General features: G+C 40.4%; 1 protein-coding gene across 7 annotated transcripts in view; it reads left to right on the top strand.

Annotated features, from left to right (window-relative positions):
* lrba (LPS-responsive vesicle trafficking, beach and anchor containing) overlaps nt 1-18767 on the top strand; it is a 243144-nt gene that overhangs the window by 183574 nt on the left and 40803 nt on the right. For all 7 annotated transcript variants that reach the window (XM_028018763.1, XM_028018766.1, XM_028018765.1 and 4 more), the window contains 2 exons: nt 2868-2987; nt 6584-6736. In XM_028018763.1, coding sequence (XP_027874564.1) covers nt 2868-2987; nt 6584-6736 — 273 coding nt within the window. The remainder of the gene's footprint in view (nt 1-2867; nt 2988-6583; nt 6737-18767) is intronic.

Raw genomic sequence — 18767 nt, 5'->3', positions numbered from 1 at the left:
TATTATAAGACAGCAGTAGGCTTTAGTTGGACGAGGCTTTGAGCTGTAACTGCGGTGACGGTGCATGCATGTGCATGCCACACCTTTAAGATTGTTTTTGAAGAAAATAAGTATTATCCCTCCCCTTCAAATACATGCACTTCTATGTGTTGGTTTGTAAAACAAATACCAGTAAAATACATTATCAGTTATTATAAAGTGAGAAAATACAGCACTGTTTCACTGGCCTTGACAGAGTCTTAGCAAAATGTTTTCTAGGGATGCACAATATTATCGGCATGGTATCGGTATCGGCTGATATTGGCTCTAACATTTAATATCAGATATCTGCCATTCAGTCAAAATAACTCACCGATATAAAATGTGTTGTTTTTATCTGACAAACCAGTGACAATGATGCCTACAGCACAGCACAACATCAAATTTTCACTGTCTGTGTTGTCACTGTCTGACAGAGAACAAATGTATTGACATTAATAAATTTGAGATTGAATATAATGCAAGTCGAAAGTGTTCCATCATTTTCAGCCTTGTTATCATTTGCATTGGGAAGCAGGCTAGATTGACAAAGATAATGCAGTATTTTAATTCCACAGTAGAGAAAGCCATAGAGTTTCAGTACGTAGGAATAGGAAAGAAATATCTGTATTGGTATCAGTTATCAGCCAAAGGAGTTTTAATATACTGACATATCAGATATCGACCAAAAATCCAATATTGTGCATCCCTATTTCTTTCTTTGTTTTATATTTCTGATTGCTAAATTGTTAGAATTTGTAAAGGCACTTCTCTTAACAGCCACAAATCTTTAGACCAGCTGAACCGCCTGCTGTTATTGCCATTTTTTTGTGCAGTATTTAATGTGTGACCTTCATCCCAGAATTTCTTTAAATATTGACTCTCTGAGATGTGCTTTCATGTGTTCATTCTTTCATAATTCTAAGTTTATTCCTTTAGCAGTAAAGTGTGCACCTTCTCTCTCTTTCTCTCTCTCTCTCAGTACCATTGTTAAATGTGTGCCATCAATCTTCTCACACTGCACTCATGGGAGAGGGAGGTTACTAAGTTTTTTCCACATGCAGTGTTTTTTTTTTTCTTCCTTTTTGCTCTTATTGTCCCAGTAGCTCACTGCCTCCCTAAAGAGTTAGCTCATTGATCCCCACACATCATTAGCCAGCTTATTCTAAAGCCACTGTTCTAACAACACTCACTCACACACATCTTACTAACCAGGCAAAGGAAACAAATTCTCAACTGAATTTGGTTTTGTGCTTATATACTGTATGTACTTTAATGTATTGAGTTTTGTCACCCAGTGTGTTATTTCTAAAGATGCACCAAGCGATTTGTGGCCGATTTCCAATCCTTTGTTTATCCACAGGTACTACTATATATATATATATATATATATATATATATATATATATATATATATATATATATATATAGTAGTTTCAACTTTATAAAGATCCTTGATGAGGATAAAATCACCCAAATTTGTGACCAAAATTTTATATTTGTCTTACAGAAGTCATTTTAGTTTACAAATGCAACTGTCAAAAATTAACACTTGTATTTAACTCCATGCTTAGGCTGGTCATTCAAATATAATTTTCCAAGTATAAGTCTAAAACACTGTTTTTCACCGGTTGAGCACAATTTTAGCTATTACAAATAAATACTAAGGCCGTTGTTGGTTTAAAAACTATATTCTGTATCTGATTTTATTTATCTTTTTAAAGGATGAACTTATTTTGTTTTAAGCATAATTTCCCTCCCTCATATTTTGCCTGCTTGCAATAGAGCAGTGTAGGAATGCGTTTTTCTCAAGGTGCTCGCAACATGAGATGTCTTCAAAACAAACACAGAATTTTAACTAAAAAACATCTTGAAATTTGCATGTAGAATTAGGACCGTACGCACATTTTATTTCCAGCTTTCATGTGGGCTTGTAGAAAACGTATGAGGACCTTCCCAGGTTTACGCTAAGACATTCAGCCTTCCTGATATCTGATGAGTTCGCCCGTTTGCCAGTTGGACGAAACATCCTCAAGGCAGACGAGCTTGTAGCGGACAATCGTAAACAGATGAAAGGACCAAAATGAGTAAGGAGCAAAAGACCAGCACCCAGTGAAACTTTGTCGATATTCAAAACAATACAACTTCGCAATTGCGGTGTTTCCATTGAGTAAGAAACACAATTAAAATGACACGTGAATAAATTTGTCTATGTGACATTCCGCAGCATCATCATCGGCTACTTTCCGTCTTTTTCTTTGTCATTCTCTGGCAATATCTGACTGTCGATCATGTGACTCCCCTAATGCAAAACAAAGTGTTTCCATTTCAGTTTTGCAAAATAAACCAGTTTTGTTACAGCCAAAAAAAAAACAAACACCTCATAGTAGCACCAAAACCGTAAGTCGGAAAATTAGTTTTTCAAAATTGACATGCTTCCATTGGGCACAGTTATTTCCGAAATGTCAAACTGCGCTGTTGTGTGGCCGTTGGAAACGCAGCCTGTGCCTGATGTAGGATGTTTTTAATGCCTCGCTTGACAATCTAAATCAGAGTGAAAGAAGTTTCCTTTGAATGCTCTTCTGTCTGTGACACTAAAAGCGATATTACTGGATATGGTGCGTTTACTGATCAGAAGAAAGATCTGATTTTTGACTTTGTGACCGGCCCAAACGCCCATCTGGGAAGACCGAGACAATAATCTGACCGTTCTGTTCAAAGGCAGATTTCATATTGCATCTCTGTATTTATTTATTTTTTCGTCATTGGATTCCGGATTGTTCATTTTGTGTAGAAAGACTCAATTCTGGTTCTCATCTATTTATTTATTTATTTTTACATCTTTACAGGAACCCTTTACCACGTTCTTCCTTAACTTCCAAGGAGGGAAGTTCGACCACGCCGACCGCACCTTCTCCTCCGTGTTCAGGGCCTGGAGGAACTGCCAGAGGGACACATCTGACGTTAAGGTACGGTGCACAGCTAACCTTGCAGACTGTGGATTTGTAAAGCAGATAAAGGGCTAAGAACTTCAAGAAAATGAATCCCTGTTGATCGTCCCAAAGAAAGCAGAAAAAAAAATGTTTCCAAAGAGAAACGTTGCGTTCTACCTAATCATTGTCCCCCACCCCAAACCCCCTGCACTATGAAAGCTTTCTAGTCTTGTGATCAAAGCGATAGGCTAATCCTCATCAGTCTCAGCTGTCTGTCTCAGATTCAGCCAGCTATAACATGGACTGTTGGGCCCCCAAAATCTGTGCTGATCTTTTCCTTTTGCCCTTCTACAACCCGGGTCATTCTCATAGTGAGGGCCACGGTGGCCCCCGGAGTACGCTTTAACTGCTCCCCCTAAAACATTTACAACTACAGTTAGACATTCACTGTCAGAGCTGGCTCTTGCTTGCTTTCCTGGCACTGGGTCACTGAAGGAGGGGGGGGAGTAGTGGCGTTGGGGGCTTTGGGGCTTTGGGGCTTTGACGCTTGATTGCGTTCCCCCTCACCCCTCCTTTCCCCCCGCCCAGATAAAACATATGGATTGTATTACTTTGTTGCTGGCCAATGCTTGATTGCGAAAGCCCCAACAACAGCCCTCGTTTGCTCTCTCGGTCTGGGCCTGTCAATGTGGATCAAACTGTGAGAGCTCAGCGTTTAGATCAAAACAAAGAACAAATCTGGTCCGCATCAGTTTGTTTCCTCCCTCGGTTAGAATTTTAGTAGCTCTCAGTGAAGATCCGTTGACTTTATCCACCTGGCTGGGCGCATTCTTGTTCGAAGAAATAGAGGAATTAGGGATGAGATGTATCAATTAGGTATGCTAAGTACGCCGCTTAGCTCCTGCGTTGGGTCCATTGATAGCAAGCAGCGCTCTCTTTGCCAGAGGCCAAAAGGCCTCTCTGTTTTCTTATGCCACTGGAAAAGACTGGGTGATAATGGGTTACAACACCCAGATTTAATGCGTCTCTAGCCTGGGTGACGCTGGAGTGACCTCTCATCCCCAATCCCTTGACCCCTAGACTTGGCCCAAAGGCATCAGAGGGGGAAGCAGAGGAAAACCGGGCCACTAGCAACAGTGGAAGTGTAGCAGGAGAGCCTAGGGGCCAAAGCCCCTTCTAGTGACCCGTGACAGGACAGGATTGGGGATCAGAGGGGCTGGCCTCTGACCAAGAGAGAGCAGAGGGGCCACTGCACATAATGGTCCTCGCTAGGCAGGCTTTAGCGAGTGAAGCCTATGAGGATTTGTTAGTGGGGGTGTGTGAGTGTGTGTCTGATGTGGGCAACCTCCAGATCAAATTTACAGCAAGCAGCAGTCAGTGAGCCTGGGTGAGCGAGAGGCCTCGTTAAGGCGTTGACCTTTGAGTTTTAGGTCAAGTTTTGTGAAGTGAAGGGATTTCAGAAGTGAGGAAGTTGCCGTGTTGTAAACCTGCGAGTTTGTTTGCTCGTTTGGCTGCTGAGGGAAAAACATGAGTGTTTGACTCCAAAGGAGGAGAGATGGAGATCAGTCTCACTGGTGTGGTTTAAAGAACATCCATCAATCTGTTCCCCATCCATCCTTCCATCCATCCATCCATCCATCCATCCATTCATCCATCCATTCATCCATCTGGAAAGTTGAAAGTACAGTTGGAACACAGTCTGGAATATGAAATATGAAAGTTGGTTTTCTATCCATCCATCATGACGGATGTATGAATGAATGAATGAATGAATGAATGAATGAATGAATGGATGGATCCATTCCACCATCCATCCATTCCACCATCCATCCGTCTGTCTATGTGTCTGTCCGTCCATTAACCATGCATGCATTCATGCATTCATCATGGATTGGTGGATGGTTGGATCCATCGCTCATTTGCTTGGATGGATCCATTAATGCATTCCTTTATCTACCTATCCATCCATCCGTTATCCATTCGTCCATCTCTCCATCCATTGCACTGCAAAAATTCTGCCTGTACTCCTCAACCTTTTTGCTTAAAAACCGCCTGGAAATTGTATGTGATTATGGAAAAATCTGAAATTCTTGCAGAAAAACGCACAGGAACCCTGAAAGTGTGTGTGTGTTAGGTTGCAGAACTTCAGGCAAGAAATTGAGATATTGGTGAGGAAGCTTTGTGTACCATTCTTCAATGGAAGAAAACAAAAAGAAGCGGTTGTAGTCCCTAAACCTTCCACGTGAGAAAATCCTGGCCCTCACTGAAGCTCATCAGGAAATAAATACGTCAGTTTTTGGAAGTGCATGTAAAGGTGGTGGGGGGAGTAATGTTTAGATTAATGTCAGCGTTGCACATTTTGCGCTCCACTTTACTTGCAGCCGTCCAAGAACCGAACCGCTCTGTGTACTGATTGTCTTTCATTATGATGGACACGCAAACAAAAACAACACAACTGAAGGCTGGAGGGCAACTCTGATTTATCTGCATGTTGCAAAACTCTGACATGATCCTCATGTTTATGCTCACTGTGGCAAGTTCTGCTTGGTTAGGAATGACAAATGGCTAAACATATAAGGTTACGTCTCCTATCAGGGACGTCTTTTTTCTCTGCGATCCCTGAGTTTGAAAATGTGGTGTTGTGTTGTTCCTGACAGCCAAATAAAACCATCATAGTTCAAAAAAGTTTGGCTTGCTTTTTCTGTCTGTTATGGAAAAACAAAAAATCGGATGTAGACTTTTTTTTTTTCTTTTGCTTGTTTTTTGCCCAGCTGATTTAAACCTTGAGGGGGAAAATGAAACTTGGCTGTCAGTTTTTTTTTTCTTTGTCAGTATTTATAATTTGGGAAAAACAGATTAGTGTTGATCATACTGAGAACAAAACCTATTAGTGGTGAGAGCAACCTGTATTTTATATTTTAGGCTCTTTTTGTAGGGCTTTTTATGCAAATTTTGTTGACATTTTTATATTTACTCAGTAAATGTAACTCTGTCAGACTCCATAATTTAGTTTCTAGTTTGCAAAATGTCATTTGGTTTTGTGTACGCTGTTAGTAGAGGATGTCTCAATGACAAAAAAGTCACATTTTTTTCTCATTTTCAGAATAAACTTTTCCATCTCTTCAGACTTGAATATTGCATTGTTACTTCATCAAACATTTTCATCTTACCTTACATGTAGGTACTGCTGTCTTTATGCACTGGTTTTGCAAAAAACATTCATCTTAAGTCTGTCCACCTCTTTTATAAGTCATGTGAGTCCTGATCAACCATAAGTCATAAACTTCAGGCTTATTCTTGAGTCGTTTTTGCCAAATGTGTGTTTTTTTTAAATGTAAAAATCCTCCTCTGTGTTGAATTACTGCTGTTTGTTTGCAGTAAATATCAGCCCAGGTTCACATTTCAAGATCTCTGTCCTTTAACTGTACCTCAACTCTCTTACCAAAGGCTATTTGAAATTATTGTTACTTCAAAGCTATACACATCTAGAAGTTTTATGTCACCGGCCCTTGAGAACTGCAGTTAAAGATCCCTGGTCTATGCAAATGTTGTAATTTGTAGATTGATTTTCATGTAAAATACTTGAAAATTGTCCGAACTGAGTTTTATTTCATTGTATTTTGTCGTCTCAGGAGCTGATCCCAGAGTTCTTCTACCTGCCTGAGATGTTCGTCAATGCCAACAACTACAACCTGGGAGTGATGGAGGACGGCACCGTTGTCTCTGACGTGGATCTTCCGCCTTGGGCCAAAAGCTCGGAGGAGTTTGTTCGCATCAATCGGCAGGTGAGACCCATCAAAAGCACAACAGCAAAACAAATAATAGACATGACCTGTTTGTCTGTTTGTATAGTTATGATGCATATAAGTTGTCTGTGGCTTGTGTACGTACATCTGTTGAATGAAGTAATTAAATAAATCACCTATGTTGAATCGCAAAGTTTTAGTTTTGAATTTGTGGCTATGTTTTCCTCTTCTGTTTGAGTTCTTGGATTGTAGCATTTGCAGCTTTGGGTGTGATATGAATTCACGGTAGTAATGAGTGCTGATGAGGCTGGGTGTGTTCTGTGACCTGTGTAGTCTGACGGGGGGGTCTGTTCGCCAGCCCACTGATATGACCATGCCGCTCTCATTAATCACACACTTGGGTTCTGGCTGTCAGTCCGCTCTGGGCCATGGGAAGCTTGTTGTTGTGTTCTGGAGCAAAAATATTATTTACTCATGTCGTTGAAGTTGGAGAGGTTCAGTTGTAGAAATGCATATTCTTTAATTTGTTGTGCCACATTGGGGAAATTTGGGTGTCACAGCAACAAGTTAAGGAAGTGGAAACAGGAATATGTTTGAGACTTTTTTGCAGCAGCTTAGCTGTTCCAGGATTGCTCTCTTGTGGACGGAGAGGTCAGATGTTTTTCCGGATAATTGTTGGAGCCAATCAGAGCCATTGTCCCGGGTGCTCAGATGACCACGGGTGACACAGCTGCCTTCACCTGCCAGTCTCTTTCTAGCTCTTCATTGAGCTCTTGGTATTTCTCCAGTTTCTTTTATTCACTTTTCCTTATTTTTCCATAATTTGGGAAGACCACATCAGTCACAACGGCTCCTTATTGGGATCATATTGTCCAGGAGGTTGACCATTACTAATTTGTATGTTTGTATCTGGAAGTCCCCTAGGAAATCAGCTCAGTCATTCTCCAGCACCTTGGGAGGTGATTCCCTCTGCGACTCAGTTCGTACTGAGCACACGTTGTTTGGGTTTGTTTCTGTACCCAACACCACCATTCTGCCCAGGCGCTTGACACACAGCGCATGTGGCGGCAAGTGGCCAAGGGGGTACCATCAAATCTGGCTTACAGTTAATCATAATACCATGTTTAAATAAAATGGTGTGAAGTATTTGCAAATACAAAAGTAACAAATTTGCTTCAGAAAAGCTCATCTCTCCCAGTCTGACCCATTCAGTGGTATGAATTTCCTCCTTTGCCCCAGGAGAATATCTGCTTTTGTCAATTCATAGATGTTGATTGCCCAGACCTTCTTCTTGCTATTGAGCTGACTTCTCCAAACTCGCCTTTCTCATTACAAGTATTTGGCTGTTGCTGCTTTCCTTGTCGCCGCTGTCTATGGTATTGCAAGATACTAACAGCTGTGTTTAGTATTTGCTATTCTTCCTTTTATGAGTTCAATTCCCTCAGTGTGGATTACATTCACACTGAGGGAATGTAATCCACCATCCAGTGGCACCATCCAGCCACATTTCTCCAGCCTGATTGAGATTCTGATATTCCTGAGTCATTGTCTTGGTCACTCTTATGGTGCGTTCACACCACACGCATTTCACGCATCAGGCTCATCTGATTTACATTCAAACTCCATGTGGAGGCACACCAAGGGCCCGTCGCAGCGCGATTTGAAGCATTTTGAGCATTTCTAATGCATACGGCAGATAGGTTGGCAGCAGAGAACAACGGCGAGAGCGAATGTGACGCGTCTGACGTGCCTCCACACAGACTTTGAATGTAAACCAGACATGCCTGACATGCGAAACACTAGGTGTAGAGCAAAAATGTCAAGCATCTACATTCAAAGTGCATATGTTGAACTGTAGCATACAGCTTGATTCATTAGTGTAGAGGAGGTGACTAATTATGGCCTCAACTTCTGAGATGGTATCCATTGCCAGTCTTGTTGGTTATTTGTTTGAGGGGGTCATCGTTGGTATGTGATCCTTCTTTCTCCCAAATAACTTTCCGGCATTATTCAGTCTCCAACCTTGATGAGCATCTTCATTAGTTTTCTCAAATTTGCAAGGGAACCAAAGTACGGTAGTCCCTGTCTGAGATAAAACGTGCAGCAGAGACCATCAGGCAGGTTGAGGTGATCAGAACTATAATCAACTAGAAGATTCAGAGTTGTGTTGAGTCTATAAACTTCATCTTACCTGTCCATATCCCCCACATAATGCTAACGCGCTTCGAAGCATTAAGTCTCAGTGTGGTAATTTCACCAGCAGAAGAGTTGCAGCCGTATAACAGCACGGACCATACACACAAACCACGCTGGGGGACGAGCGTAGGCAGGGGTGTGTGGGTGGACAGGTCTGTGGTCATGACAGATAGCTGACATTAGAGGGTGTCAGCTGGCAACTGTGGTACTGTTGTGAGAGAGATGAGCATGGTGAAGGGGAAGAGAGGAAGAGTGAAGGAGTTAATGGGCTGTTTGGCTCTCTTTAGCACTTCTGGTCCTAATGGCTTCACAACACAAGGGTAGACAGCAGGAATGAAGGCGCAAACACACGCCGCTGCACGCCTGCTTACAAACACACACATGCCGGCTGTTTCCACTCTGGTTATGAGCCCTAAATGATTAACAGCTAATTAGGGCTCAATCTGGAGAGGCCATTAAAAGCCTCTCTCGGTAAAGGATCGAGCTGCTGTGCAAAACGGCAGCTTGTTTTTGTTATTGTGAGGAGACTTGCATGGTGGGTAATAAAGAAAATATAGGAGAAGGTATAAACGTTCTATCAAACTGCAGCCTGGGATGTGGCGCTCCACTGGTCGAGGTGTCATAGTTCATCAGCGATGTTTAGCAGGAAGTGTGTTGCGTGGCAACAGAGCGGCTCCGTTTCACCACCACAGGTTTGGGTTTTAGACAAATTTCTCTGCAGACAAAGCACCTCAGCACTCTACGATAAGCCTGACCCGACACTAGATTGAAGCTCCTACATTGTACTCAAATGTTTGCGAGTGAAAGGCACACTCCCTTTTTCCAGGCCTATCATGCGCACACCCCCACACATCAATGAGGAGACGCTGGGGTCTTGAGGCCGCATGCCACAGAGATCAGGAGCTGCTTGTTGCCTTTACCAGGAGGTCAGGAGAGAGGTTAAGAACTTGATCCCTCCTCCACTAAATAACTACATTTTTCTGGGGACTGTCAGCTCCTTTTACATTCCTCTATATATGACCACATCGCACCTCGCAGTCCTGCTCACCATTAACTCAGTTGCTGGTGCTGATTGGGAAATTTGTGTTTTATTTATATCCACATCAATGTCTTTGTTCACCATGGTGTCTTTTCAGTGGAAGAGCCAGAATGGAGAATAAATCAGATATTCGTTACTTGCTTTCCTGCTGTTCTACAGTGATTATTTTGGAAGAGTGAACCCAGTTTATCAAAGTACAATTGTTATGCGAGGAAATACGTTGTAGTTTGTACTATAAACTACAACGAAGGTATAAACGTTCAAAAAGCGAACATAAAAAGAATGCAATTAAAATCAGGGCAGCAGATACAGAGTGAAAAAAACCCACCTGACCTCAGTCTGTGTTCACATACTGACTGTACTACTGTATGTTGCCATTGTGCTTCCAACTGTTTCACCAAAGAGACTCTTTAACCTGTCTTTGATATCACTGTTACTGGTGTGTATATATACTGTATATATAAAAAAAACATAATAAAAACAACAAACAATGTGTAGCCTGATGGGGGCGCAAGTGAAGTACACTGCGGGAAACCCTGTTGTAATTTCTAAACTATAATCTCTGTCAAAAAATCAACAGGATATGATCTTTCCACTTGAATTCGCTCACTATCGACAACCATTGTACAAGTGTTTAGAAATGTACAAGCTCCCTCCAGGTTTTTCCTACTCATTTCATGTTTAACAAAATGTGGGAAGTGTAGTCATGGCGACTCAGAAGACAAAAATTCACTTGCAGCCACTCTTCTGTTGAGGCCTTCAGCTTCACCCAGTCAGAAATTGGGACTGTTTATATTCATCTGTCATCCCAACAAGCTGCTGAGCTGCTGGGACCTTCAGAAGATGGTTCCCACAAGCCTCCACGTCTTATTCTCACAGTAACCCTCACAGAAGCTCATGTGGGGGCTGAGGTAAACCACCGCCGGTGCTGGTGCACTTGTGAATGACTGACTGAGCATTTTTTATCGTCGTCTAGCCCAGTGCTGCTCCCTCTACCAAAATTTGGTTAACCATGTTGGGCTAGCACTAATGTATTCCCTTGGTGTCTCCGCTAAAAGCTTTGTTGTAAGATGGGAACTACCATGTGGGGCGTGGAGGGGTTTTGAGGGGGGGGTTATCTGGCTAATGTCAGACAGCGCTCACTGTAGGGGTATTGTCATGCATAAGGCCAGACATGTTTACTGTGTGCTCAGTGTTTTACGAGCTGTCCCCCCACCTTCTTCTTTTCCTCCCTCTCATCTCTGGAAGCCTCCCTGTTCAGTGATGTAATGGAGGAGGCTAATGAGAGCCTGAGAAATGGGATGATCTACAGTTACTGAAATACTCAAAGACTAATGTTGTCCTTTTTTTTTTCCTGCACTCCCCCGCACTCTCATTTCACTTCAGCCAAAATCAACTTAAATGCTCTTTTGCAGCTTTGCTGTGTTTTCGCGCTCGTTCTGCCCAACAGTTTGTCTTCCTGACTCACCGTTGAACTGTTGCACTCGAGTCCTTTAAAATGTGATCATTGAAATCGTCTGTCTGTTTGAAATGAACTGAAGAAAAATGTTGTTGTTATGAGCTTTGTCTATTTGACTGTAGCTCGTGTTCGTCAAGCTTGTCTAGCTTATTTTGGACTTTCTCGGTTTTGACTGGTCCCTCTGGCTTTCAAACACTTATTGATTATGGATGCCTTACAGACCAAAGGGGTGAGTATCTTTGGTCTGTTGTGTTGTCTCTTAACCTTTTCAAGATTTACCTCAACACTTGCCCAATGACAGACTCAATCCCTGCAACAGTGAATAATAATGAAAATGAACCAACCAACCAGTCAGCTCTGTGATAAGAACCCAGTCAGCCCATCGGCCACGTTTTTGATAATGGCACAGCTAACACAACCATCCAACTGACTTTGGAATAAAGGTAAAGACCAACCAACAGAGCACATAACCAAAGACCAAAACTACCTGCTTTACTATAAAATAATTTTTAAAAATTCAAACTAACTATTTGACCACCCCACTAGCCAGTTGACCAACAAAATTTAAAAACTAATCACCCAACCGTCCATCCATGTCTTGCGATACGGGTGCAACCAATCATTTAACTTACTGACTAGCTGACCAGTGAACGTTGTGATAATGTTTGACATTGGGAAGTAGCAGTTCTGAATAAAATTGATAGACGTGCATGAAATCACATCAACAAGCAGCAAGTCGACATGAAAAGTTGATCGGTGGAGTCATTAATCCCAATAATCTCTTTGCTCAGGTATTGAGCCAACTAGCAAACTCAAACCAATTCAGATAAGTATTCTTCTCTCAACAGCTATCCAAATATTTCTTCCTTCAGACACGTTGTTGATATGGGTTATGCCTTCATCTTATCAAAGTGGTGACATGTTGGATACCTTAATCGGGCTCTCAGCATGCAGGAGGAGAGATGGGTTTCCTCTTTCTGGTGCCTGTTATTAGTAACCAAGATAAAAATGAAGATGACTGAAAACGCAGTTTTCCAAAAGCGATTTGTGTGTGTGTGTGTGAATGAGCATTTGAAATGTACTTTTTAAACATTGAGCTTTTTACTATTACTGTTTGTCGTGCTTCATAAATAGGGATGCTTGTTTCACTCCTCACAGCAACGCAGATCTGAGGTTTAATATCGGCCGATACGATCGCATTCAGAAAAGCAGCGCTGAGTTAAATTAAAACGTTTCTGTTTTTTATTTTTTACACAGAGACATGAATTCACTACATTACAAATGTATTTAATAACTTAAATACAGCAATAGCTTCACAGACTTGGTCAAACATGTAAAAACACAATTTTAATTTGTTTACTCAGTGCAATTAGGAGTACAATAGCCAATGTAAAATAAATGAACTGAAATTGACAAAAACAATAGATATAAACTACAACAAACATTTCATGGTGTTCAGAAATTGCAATTATGGATCGGGCACATTGTCATCGATACCCGATGTAGAATTATTTTCAATATCAGGACCAATACAGATATTTATATCGGATTGGCATCTCTATTCATAAACTTAATTCCGTAAAAAAGTAAATACTGAGTGAGAGAACAACTGCACCTCTCCTGCGAGCTGGTAATTTATTCCTTAACCAGTTCTTGTGCTGCAAATTGGACCAAATCTATCAAAGCGTTTGTTTGTTTTCAGTAGGATAACCTTCAGGTCCCCGCTCATTCAGCTTGTACGCTCGACACAAAAAGGATACTGTTGCTCTTCAAGTCAGTGAGTGGTTTAAGGAAAAGATGGGAGGAGAGGATTAGTGCTGGAGTTTCAGGTTCCACTTGCCAGTCAGGCCTCAGCCAGAGCACTCACAGTTGTCACCTGTCTAATTAGCCGGGTTGGAAGGGGGGGGTGAGGCTGAATCACCACACGTGTGTGTGTGTGTGTATGAATGTGAGAATAAAGGAAATGGTCTAGTAGCTGCATAGATCTTGTTCCTTACGTCATCTGTTGCCTGCTCACTCTTTTTGCTGTATGCAGTCGTTCTTTGGCGACTTCAAAATGACAATTGTTTTCTCATGTAGCTTAAGCTAAATCAGTCCTTCGAGAAGAGAGGTCGCCAACCTCATGCGGAACCAACTTTTCACCACTTGAGGAAAGAAGCCCTCTGTTCTAACTTAAGAAACTTCACTAACATACCCCCCCCCCCCCCGCAGAAACCACAATATTTAGCAGATTTATATAGGGCCAGCTGCACCCCCGCACCGCTTGTGACACACGTTGTTCGGCCTCTCGTGAACGCTTGCATTATTTTCGATGTGCAAACGGAAGGATTGATTTGTAACGTGGCATTTTAACGTCCTTATAGACAGCTCTCTATAAGTCCTTAAAAAGGTTTTTTAGGACCAGTGAGGGACGGAGGAAAGCGTTTACCGTCACCTCGTTAAGACCGAAGCGAAATCCAGCACAATCCAGGTCATAAAGCCCACCACAAACCACAGCTACGTCCACCAGGCTTCAGTCGCCAGGCCTGGAAACAGAGAACATTGTTTCCACAGAGATTATTCAGCATTTTAAAAAGAATCCTATCCAAATAAATCCATTATCTGCAAATACAAATACATTTTAAAAGGAGAATTTTGATGTAAGATTAGACAGACTTTCGGGACACTTTAATGTCCAGCTGGGTAATTGTGGTCACTTGGTGTCTGCTGGGTTGTACCCTCTAAATGGGGTTGGTGTATTTTAGACTTTCAGTCCCTCTGAAGTGAAACACATTGAAAGACATAAAGTCAAACTTTGAGTCTGTTTAGTTTTCATTAGAGACTTGAGGTCCACTCCAAAGTCACAGATGTGTACGAAAAGGAAGAATGAGAGTAACTTGAGACTTGCAACCAGAGGAAGCTTGTTCATTGTAACGCACTTCCATTGGCAGTCGCCTCACAGCGCAGCCTACACACTGGCAAAACTAATACATCATTTAAAAAGACATGAAACATTCTCTACTAATTTGAATAATGAACCGGAATTAAAGCTGCAGTATGTAACTTTTATAAAAAATGTTTTTTACATATTAAAGCTGTCACCATGTCGTGACGGTATTTTATGAGATAATCTGTGAAAGAAATCAATCTCCTCCACCTGACCTATTTCGGCCGTCTGAAGAAATGCACCAAAACCAACCAATCAGAGTCAGGAGGAGGGGCTTAGAGCTGTCGATCAGCCTCATTTGCTGGCTGCTCAATGCGCCAATGGCGGAGGAACAACATAACGTGACAGGAAAACCGTTTATCCACTGCCATCGGTGGCTATGCTAACTAGGCTTAGCATTCACAACATGCTATGCTAGCTGCAGCGTAGCTGAGAGTGGGGACGGGGTTAGGGGCTATTGAGTAGCGCCACAGAGTGTGAGTGACAGCGCTAAGTCCTGGCTCTGATTGGTTGTTGTTAGTTAGCACTGAGAATTTGGAGCAGCTAGATTTTTTTCACAAGCTACTTGTCTCATATTATTCTATCCTGATAGTGACAGTTTCATCAAATGTAAAAAGAAAAATGTTTTGTATAATTGTTAAATAGTGCAGCTTTAATACTTACGCTCTGTTTAACTGGACTGACTGTGTGATTGAGGTGAAATTGTTAGTAAAGTGCTTTTAATGACCTTTGTTGTGAATTGACACCATAGAAATAATCTGAAATGAGTAGATTTAGATCTCCATAACTGCAGTTTGACTGAGGAGCGATATAATTATAGAAATCTCTGCTTCAGAGATCACGCTGCGTTTTGATTGTAATTGGAAAATCAGAGCAACGTTAAAATGAACACCCTCACGTTTTAAAGATGCAGTTTGTCAAACGCGTAACAATAGAGCCGAGGTTTCCCAGTGACTTTGACCCCCTGCTAGCATTTACATAAAGCCGTGCTAAATTATTCATTAATTATCAGTCAGTCCCTTGTGGGAGGAGAAGACACACACATCAGCTGCTAATTGGCACATCAATAATCCGGCCCGGTTCTGCTTTTGGACGCCACCTCAGGAATCTGCCGTGGGCCCACGACTTCTGCTCAGATGTTTCCACATTGTGGCGCCGCATGACCAAACGTTTCCACAGCTGCTGCTCTGCCGTTTACCTAATGGGCAACAGAAACATCCCTTACTTCTGGACCTCAACTATTAACTGGCTTCTTCATCAAATGAATCCTGTTAGATACATCGTTATTTTCTCCATCATGTCTTCGGCTGTGTTGCGTATCCACAAGGCCTCACTGAGAAACTACAGGAATAATGACGTGTGGGGTTTTAAAATTTTTTAACAAAACGATTAAATCCAGATTCAGTAAATTTTGCTGATTTAATGGAATTTAAACTCTTGTCATGACTTCTCTGTTCACTGATTTCTGGGTGGAAGGATAAACTTGGCGAAATTTCCTCTTAACCAGCCACACAATCTTGCATTTATTACATAAATAATCCACACATATGCCAACGAAACCCATAGTTACCGTAATAGTTAATTAATAGTTAATATCTATTAAATATTTTAATTGGAAATTTTTTTAGATTATTTTCTATATATTATATAAAAATAATATATATTTAAGTTTTATAATAGGCTTTATGTGTATGTGTTTATATATTTATATATTTAATTTTGTTTTGTTTTTTTTTTACAAAAAAATTGTTTTAAAAAATTAAAATGCATTTTTTTTTAAAAGCTTTCCTTAACCTAACTAAACATAAACAAATGACACAAAAAAGAAACAATAAAATAAAATAAAAAATTAGATCGGTGCTGTACACTTAACATGTAAAATTTCTCAAATTATATCACAACTAGTACAGAGAGTGACCCAAGTTCTGACCAAACTTACCACAATTTTTTATTTTTTCCATTTTTAATCCTGATCTTTTCAAATTGTCTATGCTGCAATCTGCCTGAAAAAGTCATTCTTTTCAGAGATGGAACTTTTCTTCTTAAACTTCTTACCACTGATCAAAGGATTACAAAGCCATTATTTGTGTTCCCATGGCGAAGTAAAATTATTGCAGATGAATAAATTATTATTCGTTTTTTAACTTTAAAAGAGCCAATTCCTCTGGTACTCAGTAGAAATACCAAAACTCTGTTGTGGGTGTTCCTGACTCTTACTCATATCTGTTTATAGTGTTAAAGAGAATTATGGTGTTTTTCTTCAGTCTGAAGTAAAACACGGCACCTTGAGCCACAGAGCCGGCGTTTACTGGAAAGATCACCGGAGTGGCTGCTTTTTGTCTGAGTTCAACCGATTAAAAATATTAACACTAATTAATACTAGAACTTATGAATACTACTACTTATGAACTTATGAATATTAATCTTCCTGCATTATGTAAGGAAAATCAATGCTGTAGATCAATCTGAGTCAGATGATAACTCTGTTCTTTTTTTATTGTTAAGTAGAAAGCTTTGAAGTAATGAGATCAAAGTGCAGTGCCGTGTTTCTAGAGGCAGTTATTCTGAGATTAACCATATTCCACTGAAGTTGCATTTATACAACAACTAAAATCAGAGCACTGCTGAGCCTTTTGTCAGCCAGATGTTGGCACACTGAACAAATGCATCATAGTTCCAACTTAAGGTCAATTTCGCCAATTATTTTCACCATTTTGCCCTCTATCGATGTTACGCACGAGTGATTTACAGGTGAACCTATTACGGCTGCATTTTGTTTCATCTTGATCGACACATTAAATACCCATCAGTCCCAGGTTTAGTTTTAGAAACGGGGTGTAGGGTCTGTCAAAGGTGGCTTTTAGAGCATAATGACCTGATCTGTCTTACATCTAACTGTACCATATTCTGTCTGCTGTTAAAGGTTGAAATAAAAGGCATATTCAGAGTTGTCTAACACAAAATATAAAGTAAACTCTCCTAAAAGAAAATACTGTTTTTTTTCTCAGTTTATGGTATATCCTTGTGAACCTGTATTAAAGGGGGGCAGTAACATTATCTAAAATTTGCATTTTTGAGTTTTTCATCATATTATAATGTTATTCCCTCATCAAAATCAAATCGGCAGCAGCAACTAGCAAACACCTGTTGGAATTGAATTCTGCTGAGCTCTTTATACGAGTTACGACATGGGCTTATTGAAGAAACATTGTGAAGATGTGCTGAAGGCGGAGTGTCGGAAAGAGTAGAAGCTTCTTAAAGAGACACACAAGTTAAATTGCGATGTCTAATTTCTTTTGTATAAAAGAAACAACGTTATAAATACAGCGTTTTATAACAAATGAAGGTAACATAGTGACTTGATTGTGGTATAAAATGGCACTATGTGCCTAGAAAATACACAACACTGTGGCTTTAAATAATATTAAAACTACATCTCTTCAGTAGTAGTCAGAAGTTTACATATACTAATCTCGGGCATTGATAAGAAATTAACTTTGTGATTTTAAAAAGACTTTTTTGAAAACAAAATGGTCATACATCAAAACGTAGGAATGAGAGTTTGAATTTATTGTGAAATTGGTTTATCAATTCTGGAAATCAGCATAACCTCCACCCCCTAACCAGACACCTGATCTAAGCACCTTGGTCTGAACCAAAGAGCTAACTCTTAATTCTTTACATCTGATCCAGCTGTCCACTTAAGAGTCAAGAAACTTAGAGGGAAAAACCACCAGGAAAACTTCATTGAAGTCCCATAACTTCCCATTAAATCAACAAGTTAGTGGTTGGAACCCAGAGGTGTGACCAACTTCAGAACAGAGATCCCAAACATAACTCTATTTTTAGTTATGTAAGCAGCTTGTGTCCTTGAGATCCAAGCTATCATTTACAAGAAAGACTTGTAAAAACAGTTTGTTTGTTTTTTTGCGTGTTTTTTTACAAAGCAGATTGACATAAAGCTTCTGGCATGGTGCCAACCCAAACCATATAGGATATGGATTGTGCAAAAATGGAGTCTGTACCAAGAAGCCAACCAATTAAATGTGCTTTACCAATTCTGAATGTCTTTTCCCTAGTGAGGAAAAGAAATGTTTATTAATCAGGACCACAGATTTGGACCTGATAGAACTGTGTAATGATCAGGTCCACAATCTGTTCGCTTACACTGCAGCTCTACAGTGTAAGCGGTTTATTAAAGGGGCAATATTATGGATCTTCTAGGCACATAGTGCCATTTTATAGCACAATCAAGTGACTATTTGAACTTCAGTTGTTATAAAAATGTTGTATGTATCAAATATTATTTAACAGAAATTTGACTTTGTAATTTAACGCCTCAAAATTGGGTCTCTGTTTCTTTAAAAAGTCCTGCTCTTTCTGAAACTCTGCCTTCAGGAAGTCATCACAACATGGCTCCTCTATTAACCCTTTGACATTTCACCAGCGT

Source organism: Xiphophorus couchianus, chromosome 5 (assembly GCF_001444195.1).
Source record: "Xiphophorus couchianus chromosome 5, X_couchianus-1.0, whole genome shotgun sequence".
NCBI lineage: Eukaryota > Metazoa > Chordata > Actinopteri > Cyprinodontiformes > Poeciliidae > Xiphophorus > Xiphophorus couchianus.
The sequence above is the reverse complement of the archived record's forward strand: the minus strand, read 5'-3'. Positions and strand labels throughout refer to the sequence as shown.